This window comes from Macrosteles quadrilineatus, unplaced genomic scaffold (genome assembly GCF_028750875.1).
Source record: "Macrosteles quadrilineatus isolate MER2022 unplaced genomic scaffold, UCM_ALF_1.0 Scaffold_5__1_contigs__length_97177068, whole genome shotgun sequence".
In the NCBI taxonomy this organism is placed as follows: domain Eukaryota; kingdom Metazoa; phylum Arthropoda; class Insecta; order Hemiptera; family Cicadellidae; genus Macrosteles; species Macrosteles quadrilineatus.
In genome coordinates, this window is record NW_026542598.1 from 20,679,283 (window position 1) to 20,691,570 (window position 12,288).

Consider the following 12,288-nt stretch of genomic DNA (forward strand, 5'->3'; position numbering starts at 1 on the left):
CACCGTGTAAAAATGTGTCTGAACCATATATCTGACTAGTCCACACTTGGCGATTTGTCTCCGAAAAAACATTATCGGCCGACTGTCTTCGTATTGATGCCTTTGTATCTAGCGGTGTCTCAAAATAATTGGACAACTTTCTGTAGACTGTCTACCGGCAGACAATTTTTTTTATTCTATAAACAAGATAGTGTTTTCTGTTTCCCATACAAATGGGAGACAAGATACAAGTCTTTTGTCTCAACAAGTTTGTATGTGTGGACGTGTCAGGAGACAGAAGACCGGATACAGCCCAGATCCGTTGGTGTTCAGTTTAGGGCTGAAATTGCAGCTGTGTAACGAGTACATTTCATCGTTATCTGGTCCAACAAATCTTAATAACAGAATGACGGAACCTGAAAGGTTCGAATGACCTTAGGATAGTAGTTTTGACCATAATACGAACCTTCTTTAACAAACCTTGCAGGTCCACCATTGTCTTTCTCGGTACATCATCCACATAGTTAAGAGGTATGAAGCACAGACAGGATAATATAAAATCCTCTTCAATTCCCATCCCAAGAGCAACACTGGCTTGCAAGTGTGAACACAAAACAAATCGGAAACTTGTACCAGGAACTGTGTAACAGACAGTATGCAGACTCAGTCTCCAATCGTAGAATAGGCTGTATCAGCCCAAGGCACTACCACCTTTGATTTTAGAATATAATCTCACAAAGCCAAATTCATGTGATAACCATTGTAATCTAAATAAACTTTGAAATTTTGCAAGGTAGAAGCTCTCAATTAATTACAAACCCAATTAGAAATGTTTATTATTAATACTGGGTGTACAACTTACATGTTAATATACATTAAAAAATGTTTCTATGAGCTGTAGGTTTCTATGTCATTACATGACATTTGACAATGTAACACTCCTAGTTTAAAAAATGATACCCCAATTTCAAATTCAAAGAGTATAAACGCTACTAAGTAAAATGCCCGACTAAAAAGAATAACCACAAGTAACTTGAGTTTACTAATTAATTATATTGGATGTATTACAAAGCTAAAGACTAGAATCACAGTTTGGTTGGAATAATATAAGAAAAGAAAATATAACAAATTTAAAAATATATATTGCTGAGTAAGATCCACTAAAATGTTCCAAAGAAAAGAATAATGATGACAAATTTTAAGAGCAATGCTTTAAAAACCCTTTATTCTAACGATTGAAAAAATGTATCTAAATTCCTCAAGAAAATATATTTTGTTTGATAACCAAAGTTATAATAATATTTACAAGTAGATATCACAACTATATACAATAATATACAAATGACTTGACTATAAACAATCACATCCAACCTGATAAGTCAGGCAAAAGTTACTAGCTACACATAAGGAACTCACAGTGTTATACATTTATACACAGCTGTGTACAACCTCATTAGTCGTGAGGGATCGGGTAATGGGGGATAGGCTTGATCACTTTTCCCCAGAACAAAATGATGCCAGTCTCATCGTGACGGATGAAAAATACAAACGGTTTATCAACTTTGACAACAGGACTCGACCCGTCTCTAGTGAAGGTGAAAGCGGTTGCAGCAGCAGCGACAGTTCCGCTCTCATTGATGTCTATCTCTACTTTGTGAACGGCTTCATTGACAAACACACCCTCTGCGATATTGGTCAGGTTGGAAGTACGAGAGTCAAAAAGAGTTTTGATTCCCATGTTCCTTAGAGGAGGAACCAAATTGATTGTGCTCTCAAGGCGCATCTTCGGCAGGAGGAATATTACAGGTTGTGTCTCCGTCTTTTTAACAAGATGTTCCAGATCATCGTGCCCTGTGTTGTCCAGGAAGGTTTTTACGTCTCCGTCAGGCACAATGACATACATAGTCATCACATCACCTTTGTAAGGCATGCCGATGATGGTGCACTTGCGGTCTGGATCTGCGTAGTACGGGATGTCGGCTCCATTAACCATCAGGTCCACATTGATGATTTCGTTGTGGTTGCTGCCCGCTTGCTTGCCGACGTAGAAGGGTTTTCTGGAAAAAAGTAATTATTTAAAATCAGTCCATATGTTCAATATAGCTGCAGGTATGGATAGTACCGGTACTATATGTAGCAATGGTTTATGATCTTGGTTAGTTGATGTTGTGTGTTGTAGTATATATTTCAGTATTTCTTTAAAATAAGTGTTAAAGTCCATATTCAAAGATTTTCCCTTTAAGCAAAGTAAAATACACCTCATTTGCTAACAACGGAGTGTCTCAAATTACAAGACTCCTAGAACATTGGTAAAACTGCACTGTAGCCTACCAAATAAACATAATGTAAGAGGAGAGAAAACCACTTATGTTATATGACCAAATTAAGAGTTTCTTGAAATAACCTAGTTTAGAACTACCTAAAGTTTCTCTTCCAAAGTGAATTAATTTATACTAGTGTACAAATTCGAGCGATTGCAAAGTAATACAGGAGTTATTTCAAAACGAATAACAGTCATATTTAAAATAAGTTTAAAAGAGTCAACTCAAAGATTACTGGTGTGTAACTCAGACCATGTTTATCTTCGTTATTGTTAAACCTAAAGCATTCCGGCTGGTTTTCTCCTTTTCAAAATGCCTCGCTGTACAGACAACACAGGTCATTGATAAAGGGCCAATTGAGAGCATTCGAAAAGTCGTTTTGGGGTAGTGTTAGGGCGCATTTGTTACCTAATAGTTGAGATTGTCCAGGGTCAGGTGCTGACTATGTGACTGTCATAGCGAACATAATAAAGAAATGTTAGTAACAACTCAAACAAAATGTATTTTACTACAGTCATCAGACAAAGTGGGCTTCCTTGCACAAATTACCTATAGAACAGAAAGCCTTATTTTGGGGCATAGTTTTTACTTTGGCGCACACCAGTATTCCAACCAAACAACACAAAACAGCATGCTTTTATTATGCACGTAATCCGTGTACGCTTGGCAACATGCGATCAGCTGGTGCAGCGTTTTCTATTTTGTTCAATGTTTGTATTTAGCATAACCTAAAAACGTGATGTACAGTATTTGAAAGACTATATTTATAGTGGGTATTCATAGTAACTGTAGGAAAGATATAATGTGTAAGACGAGTTCAAACTGCCTTTGCTGCACTGGAGAAACTTTCCACACTCGTGCGTAAACATTTCTCTAATGTGCAGCAAAAAGCCACTTCGCCCCCTAGTTGCACAAATAACTATTTCCTACAGTCACCTGACAAAGTGGCCTTCCTTGCACTGATTATAGAAAAGAAAGTTGCTATTTGCTGCATCTACTTACATTTTTTAGATTTTTAACCTAACCTAAAAGTACAGTGTTTGAAAGACTAATTATTTATATGCTTTATATTTATGGTATATAGTCAATGTTTATAGTAACTGTTGGAAAAATATAACGTGTAACGTGAGTGCAAACTGCCTAATAATTATTGAACATTCTTGGATTACAAAATTTAAAAGGTAAATTGTGTTATCTTACAGCCTGGGTCCAGAGAATATATCATGAGGGGTAACAAATCCTCTATCCGCAAAATGGGTTACATTTTGCAATGGATGATGAATGTGCAGTTATGTAATAACTCTAGATCTCTAAGAGGTGTGACTTACTGTTTGGTAGCGCCTGGGTAGAAGGGGTTCTCCCATTGGCCGATGAAGTACAGAGCGCTAGCGATAACAGTCGTGGTCATAGAGTCTGGTTCTTGCTGAAGCAGATTCTTGATGTGACCTTCCGTGCGGTTCTCTACCCACCTGTAATGAGAAACTTCTGTTATGCACAAGGTCATTTAATGTTGAAGTAATTGTGAAGCAAGAATTACTTTCAGTATGAAGACAGATTTATCTGGGTAATTCACTGTTTCATTTTCTGTTTCTTGTATTTTCCATGGAAAAGACGGTTCAAGCTTTGAAGCGTCACACTATCACACTAACAAATAAAAGCTAATAATTACAAAATAAAACTTTTATTTTGATGGATTTTATTGAGAAGGCTTTTTACAGTGTTGATGAATTCTTATCAGAGCAAAAATAGATTTTAATTTTCTCATTTTTAATTTTAGTCTACTTTTAGTAATAATTAAGACTTATGGACAAATCACCTGTCAATTAGATTGATGTAATGTGATTATTGATAATAAATAAAATTGATTCTATTTATTTATTTTTTCTATTGATTTAGACTATCCTCAAGATGATGCCAGTGTTTCTGGTCGTAATGAATTGCCATTTTAACATACATATTTACCTTGTAGTAAATTTTTACAGCATAAATGAAGGTATACCAAAATATGTAGAAATACCACACACAAATACAAGTAAAATGCTTATCAAGAAGTTTTTGTCAGAAATAGTACCAAACACAACCTTAAACATTCCAAATCATGCTTCCAAATTCTCTCTTCTCCCAATCAAGCTATCAACACACCTTTAAAACAATAAATAGAATAGCTAGAGTGAGGTATTTCCAACAAACTCATTCTCTAACCTTGATCACAATATTACCAAGGTTTTGGGTGTGTTGCTAGCATAGTATTAAGTGTCTCACATATCAGTAGGAGAAAAATGGGTTCAAGTCCCTGGCATATCAACAAAAATTAGTAAACTTATAATTCTACCTTATAAATTTCCAACAGCTTTGATAACAGGGATGAATAATAAATACTCACTTGTTGACGATTGTCTGTGCCTCTCGGGAGTTCTGCTGGAAGTCAACTCGCTGGACCTCTGTGTGGTAGATGTCCATTGTCTGTTTGACGAAGGTTTGATTGATTGGAAAGTTTTTCTGCAAGAACAGGCCTCGTGCAATAGTCACCAGAGTTCCGTTGCGATTGGCTCGTTGTTCCTCCAGCTTGTCCAACAATCGACCAAACTCCTCATGGACAGTTTCACTCCTGTGGAAAGAAGAAAGTTGAATTTTCTTTAGAAATAACTTTTGTGAAGCGCAAAATATGTTGAGTCATTTGATCATCATCTGTGGTAGTTCATCTTTACTATAAAACGTTAATGCCGGACACATTGGCATTGCCTTTGGATTAAACTTTATCATTTCACTAAGACAGTGAAAAAATATGTGTACATATTTGAAGCTCAATATGAATGCAGATTGAGTGTATAATTGAATACTTTACATTAATACTTTTCATTGAGATTGAATGATCAGAGTATCGCTTTGTAGCTGTGTAAAATTAGCTTAAACCTCTTTGGCAGGATCATTTATTATTAAAATCCTTTGAAATTTGAATGATCAATGAGTTTAGAAGCTGAAAAATATAGACAGTACTGACATTTCTTGGGATTTAACTTTTAATTCACGGAAGAGTTATATAATCACTCAGCTATCAATCTATGTGGGCAATTCAAGGTTAAAAGAGGCTGCCAACCTTTAATAAGGCTCTATGAATCTTGGCCATAATGTTTATGTTTATCCCAAGCAAATCCTTCATTCCATAGCAACACCTCTGATAAGACATGACCATAACTGTCCCTCTATACTTGTACGTATTTGTATCAAGTAAATATAATCTTATTTCACATAGTCAACAGGTATAGTCTAACCTCCCAGTGAGATCAATCCCAGCAGTAACACCCAACAGCTTAGCCACTTCAGCCTGTGTCTGTCCTCGAGCGCCCAGTAACACCAAGGCGAGAACCGAGGCAATACTCAGCGGCGAGAATACAACATTGGGGGACTCCGAGGAGAAACCTGGCTTTGGGGCGACTTGGTCATCCAGGCGCAGTGTGAAGTCAGCCAGAGCTCGACGAATCGCCTGGTTGGCTCGCTCGCGGTACGGATCTGAATACGAAAACCCACCAGCGCTGCTGTTGGCGGCTGCGGGGTTCTCAAAGACGATCATGGCTTGTAAAGGTACAGCGATGAACAGCAAGGCGAGAGTGATCCTGGAAATTGGTTTGAGTTAGTAATGTGTGTCAATTCTGAGAAACACTTTTTGCCCCTAATCCTAAAGTATAAAAACTGTTTACATGAAGTTTTCATTACCGGTACCCGGTACTTCATTCAAAACTATTTGGGATGTGAGTAGTATTCAGAAACCAAATATGGAATTGGATGAATTGGATTTACATGATCTGGATACTCCAAGGTACCATATTTATTTTAAGGTGTGATGTTGAATGAATTAAAAAGCTATTATTTTGTAACTGATACAAATCAACTTTTTCTTTAGCTAGGACCATTTATAAAAAAAAAAAAAACAATACAAAATATACAAATATGTAGCCGAACGAGTTTTTGAAATTTTTGAAAATAGGTACTGCTTTTAAACAATTGTATTATTGCACAATTACTATGACAGTTTCAAGTGGTTTTATTCTTGATTACATAAACTAAATTTAATATATTTATTAAGAATATTTGAATATTTGGTATAAAATGTGTGTATTATTATCAAACAATTTTAAATATACAAGTTAATATACTATAGGATAGAATTTTTTCCTAGACCTATTTAAGGGTTACAATTCAAAACAACTACTAGTATTTCAGGACACAAAAGATGCTAACTGTAAATTATCAACTGATTATAAATTCCTCAATTTTTCCAAGAAGTCTTCAAAACAAACCAAAATTACGATTTAGTATCCAACATGTTTTTTCTGTAGAAGCTGTAACAGTTGCAGACAGTATTTCCTCAATTGAGGTTGTTGAGTAATTATATCGTGTGAAAATGAGGATGTTTAAACGCCAATGCAAGAGGCTATCCTTGAAAACAAATCACTTCAACTACATGCCTTAACTTCAGGCAGGGATTTCCAAGATAATACTGAAAACTGGTTGTTCATTTTCAACCATACACTTTGCAAAATGCTCATAAATCAAAACATCAGAACGATTGATATAATATTTAACAACACTTGAAGCTTAGGAATTTAAACAATTATCCAAAGCAAACAAAAAACTAAGATCGAATTTTAATACTCCATTTACCAATCAACAGATTTCAGATCACACTACACAGTACTGTAATTTGATTGGTTGAAAGGTCATATAACTGAACAAGAGTTTCATTAGGACCGCTTTAGGTTTGAAGATTGTTGGTGTTAATAAAAATGATAACGCTATCAAGAGAATGTCAATTAAAAGTTGTTTAAGTCGCTAAACCAATAAAAACGGGTTTGGAGTAGTTTTCCTCGTTGATGCTTATATTAAAGTCATCTGAAGAGCAAGGGTAACATTGGGTAATGTTTGCACACAATGTCATGTGTGAATGGATAAATTACGATATTTTAGTTCATATTTGCTTCTTGTATTTTCATAATGGAGTTCATAAGGGTTATTTTACATTATTAAACGCCAAAGTATTTTACACACGGGGAGTGGATAGCGATACAATTAATTACTAGTCTTGGTCACGTTTTGAGTTGGGTATGCGTTTCGGTTATGCATATGCGGGATGTTCAAGGTAGTGTAAGCTATGAAGGTACCTCAAGGTAGCCGATGTTGAAAACCTCTGTACTTAAAAACCTCATTAGGACAACCCACTTCGTATACGTATTTTGCGTACCTTTGTTGTGACTAAGATCAGCTGTTTCATTAGCCAGACCTTTTATTAAAATCCTAATAATCAAGGACAGCTGGGTTATTTTTCAAACTATCCTAATATGACTTTTCATTTGATACGGCGACCTTCTGATTGTTATGCGAGCATGTTAAACCTCTCCGCCACCCATGACATTGATTTGAGATGACAAGATAGTTATACGAAAATTATCCATAAAAACGACGGTGTTCAAAATTGTGCTGTGTTTTATAAACATGTGCATTTGAGTAAAACACATCAATACAAGTTGCTCCCGTAAGTAGTCCAACATTCAGACACCAGCATTAAGATTGATTTTGGACACAAATACTTGAAGAGAACCCGGTATGGACACAGAAAACGTACTACTATGGATCATAAACATAAAAAATGACGCTACTGGTCCGAATACTATACTACTAATAGCATATGATTTCGAAAATTCCATTCAAGCAATGTTAAATAATCTTTATTTTCGGGCTAGCAACGTCAATTGTTTATATTCATGATCCATACCAATTCTGTTTAAGTACCTATTCGTGTAGTGTTTTTGGATACAGAAGAAGTAAACATCCATTGTACAGTATAAAAACCAGTTGTATTTAATCGAAGAGAACTTAGTTTAAACGAGCTTTTACTGAGTGTACTATTGATATTGTTAAATAAATTTTTCGTCATACTGCAGCAACAACAGCCGTTTTAATGCATGCGTTGCGGGTCTAGAGTAGCGTTTTTACTCTCTAAGGAGTAAAAATCAGCTGCTGTAAACAGTTGTAAATTTCGATTGTGACAATCGTATCGATCGAAATTATTTATCGATCGATTATTAGGTAAGGTGTTAGCCTATTCGATCGCTCGAGATATCGATGGTATAATATACTGTAACACAATCGTAATATACGAAATTATTTTATCCCTCTAGGGACCTCAAAACGAAAAAAAAATGCTCCCGGGTCCAGGTCTTACCATGAGTACTACGGTAATATCATACAAAGTAATTCATAAATACCTAATGTAATATTAAATGATTTTTTTTCAAGGTATCAAGTAGTTTGATATTTCTGTGTTAAGTTTTGAACACAGACACTAAATCATTTACACTAATTATCTCGACACTAAACTATTGAATTTGAAGATGTTCTGCTGCGTAATTTTATGTTCCATTGTTCAGCCACGTTTGAGGCATAATTTAAATGATTAACAGTCAAATCGATTATATTCATTGAGGTTTTATTGTCATTATTCTGGACTTCAATGCAATTCATTTAAATGCGTGTATTGAACATACAGTACTTTACTACTATGTAGGGGTGTTAATTTAATGTTTATCGCGTATTTAGAGACTGTGATTTAGAAGTAGATAGAACTTGACTACATTATTAATCGGTAAACTAGATCATTTTGTCAATTTATATTTTTTTCTAACTTATACATTGTTTAAACGAGCGTAATACGTATGTACGATATAATTGTATGAGGTAAACAGCCAGCAAACACAATCACAAATAATTAGTTAAATGCAAAAACTACTGTTGGAAACATGTTTACAATTATAGGATCCTACATTTTCTTCAAACAATAAGACAATAGTTCATTTAAAAATCAAATTATCTTACTAATATTATAAATGTGAAAGTTTGTGTGTTTGTTTGTTTGTGTGTTTGAGGTTCAATCACGCATAAACCACTGGACGGATTGGGCTGAAATTTGGCATGATGATAGCTTACATTCCCGAATAACATATAGCCATATTCTTATCTCAAAAATCCTTTCGGGCTCCGCCCCAGTGGCTCTGTAATTCCCCATGTTAACCTTATGTTACCTTTAAAGGGAATTAAAGAATTTAGTCAGCTGTTTCAACTAAAAAAGTTGGTTCTATGATATGGAAAAGCATTAGTTATAAGATTTACCAACAGGGTGCAGCACTATATTTTTTTGCATTTATGAAAACAGCTAATTTGCACTAATCAGCAACAAAAAACTGTGATTCGCAATGAGAACTGTCAAAGTAGGATTGTTTACAGTTATGTTTATGTTTTTCATTTCATGAATAATTTGTGATATTTTATTAATTGTTGATAATTTATTTTTCTCTATTGTTTAGGTGAAGTGGTAGAACATTATATGGCTATGGTAGATGTGTAATACTATAATAGAATACTGTAAATTAAAAAAAAAATTTTATCAAACTGTGTCCTCCCTTATTGCAAACCCAAAGCTTGAGTATAACTGCAATAAGCATTTTATACTTATATTCCAACCCCGTACGAAGGACGGGTACTCTGCTAGTTGTTTAAATATTTGAAACTAAAACTGAAATAATAAATAACAAATAACTAAAAGTCCATTACCAAGTTGGCAACACTACCTAAATTATTATACATGAAAAAATCAACAATTATACTTAAAGATTTCCTGAAAGAAGTTTATATTTGCAATTACACGCAAAAACAATTCTAAAGGCTATGGCAAAAATCAACCAACATAATAGCATTGACTATTGGATAGTCAAAGATAATAATAGTTAAAGGGGTCCGAAAAAAATGTATGTTGACATATTCTCACAATAACAATGTTTAAAGTACTCTACTATTCATATCGTGACGAATATCAATAAACATTTATTGTTTTCCCCAAATAAACCATAAAAGCCAATTTAGTCAATATCACTGTTTATAGTCGTTTAAAATTTTACTCAATAAAGTTTTAGTGAATTCCCTGTAGGGAATAAACTATTACCGTAGGTCTCGGGCCCGGGGCCAATTTCCTTTTCCGTATTGAGGTAATCAGAGGCCAAAAACACCATTGTTCATTTTTTCATTGTCATACTCTGTAGATACAAATATGTACACGTTGACGGATACACGTTGACGGATACGGACACGTTGACTCGATAACTCGAGCGAAAATGATCCTATTTTGATGAAATTTTGTGACATTTGGATGAACGTGTTCTACATCCATCTACATTCATTCGTACGAGTTCGCTTACCAGCATGATCGAACTGAGGGAACGGAGGTTTATGGGGTAAAAATTTGTTTTCTCATTTGTAGCCCTAAAAAAATAACACTTTACAATTTCTCCATTTTTAGAGCTAAATTTGGTATATTGAAGCGTTGTTATGCGCCTAATTTTAGGAGAAAAAAATAAAAAAACCTAATGTTTAAAATTCCCATATTATTCTTATAGAGAATATGTAAACTGTTGTAGTTTGCTTGTTTACAAACACTTTATTTTGATAAAAATTTGAAAATTTATTTATTTTATACTTAATTATTGAGATTTCACTAAAACCACTTTATTATCTTCTCTGTAACAGCAAACCGTTGTACTCGTTGAACTAATGTAATTTAAATAGGAAATGATTGTGAAATATTTTAAGAGATCTTTTAGTGAAAATCCAATCAGGCAAATGGAAATTCGCTTAGTCTGCAGGTTTGCTGTGGCGGAGGTATTTTTATGTTCACACAGTAACAACGTTAAAAGTAATCGATGTGACACCAAATTATCAATAATAATATTATGTTTATTTCAAAGAAGATTATTTTGGCGAATTTTTACATTAAATATAGCTAAAATTAAGAACAAAAATTAATTGAATGTTTTACTTATATTCGGTTATCTTAGACGATTTATTCAATAACATTGTGAAGTGTTATATAAGGCAAAAATTAACACTATTTTGATTTCATGCTGCAGGCTATGTAAGAAAACAATCTATTTAAAGTATGTTTAAATTCATAAATTCTGATAATAAACACTTGTAAAAACTGTAAAATAGTTTTTTTTTCTACTTAAAGCAACTTTAGTAACACAATGGTAGGCAACACTGTATTCTAAATTAAATTCATCGATGATAACAGTTTAATGTTTTCCTAAAAGAAGATTATCTTTGAGTTTTGAATTTCAAGTAATCTCACAAGAAAACCTATTTAACTTTTTAATTAAGTCATTTCAAACAAAAAAACAATTACCTCCACATGTTGAACTGTTGTCTGTTCTGATGATAAACACTGTTGCAGCTGATGTTTCGCACTCTAGTGATCAAACCAGACTGATGACTGATACCACAAAACAACCACACACAACTACTGAGTGGCCGCACGGTCGCGAACAAGTTTTGATTTTGGAGGGGCGTCCCCTTCCCCTCCCTCCTTTAGTCCAGATTCCGTAGGAAATCCCGAGATCCGTGCGACCTCAAGCCCCCCCCCCCTACAACCTGATAAGAGATGTGAGGCTTATCACTCATTCACAAGAGCGGCGTTTCAAATTTTAAAATCCTAAATAGAGAAAACGGACGAAAATGTTTTTGGAGATACACAATTTGCACAACACAACATGTTCATCAACAAAACTGACTTGATTGGATGTACCACGCCCATCGATATCATCATATACTAATATTATAAATGTGAAAGTGTGTTTGTTTGTTTGAAGTTCAATCTCACATTAGCTACTGGTCGGATTTGTTAGAAATTTGGTATGATGATAGCTCACATTCCCAATTGACATATTCTTATATAAAAATTTCTTTCGCGCTCTGCCCCAGTGGCTCTAGAGTTTCCCATGTTAACCTTACAAGTATTTATATTTAAAGGGAAGTACAGAATGTTGTCAGTTGTTTTATCTACACAAGTTGGTTCTATGATATTCAATAGCATAAAAGATTAAAAAGGTTTACCGACAGAGTCCAGCACTATTAATTGTTTTGCATTTTATGACAACAGCTAATT

General features: G+C 34.4%; 1 protein-coding gene across 1 annotated transcript; it reads right to left on the reverse strand.

The window, feature by feature from the left end:
* Window positions 1–790: 790 nt before the first annotated feature.
* LOC128994844 (leukocyte elastase inhibitor-like) lies at window positions 791–11,631 on the reverse strand. The gene is made up of 5 exons (XM_054419656.1): window positions 11,530–11,631; window positions 5,573–5,914; window positions 4,684–4,908; window positions 3,629–3,769; window positions 791–2,036 (listed from the first exon to the last, which is right to left on the reverse strand). The coding sequence occupies exons 1-5, from the start codon at window positions 11,535–11,537 to the stop codon at window positions 1,433–1,435; spliced, it is 1,320 nt and encodes a 439-aa protein (XP_054275631.1). The 5' UTR covers window positions 11,538–11,631; the 3' UTR covers window positions 791–1,432.
* Window positions 11,632–12,288: the final 657 nt, after the last annotated feature.

What these genes read in the sequence shown, in the direction of transcription:
- LOC128994844 (XM_054419656.1), bottom strand. An exon ending in GCACAGACAATCGTCAACAA is followed by an intron (nt 3,770 to 4,683) that starts GTGAGTATTTAT and finishes TTCTCATTACAG; the next exon opens with GTGGGTAGAGAACCGCACGG. An exon ending in TACCCAGGCGCTACCAAACA is followed by an intron (nt 2,037 to 3,628) that starts GTAAGTCACACC and finishes ACTTTTTTCCAG; the next exon opens with AAAACCCTTCTACGTCGGCA.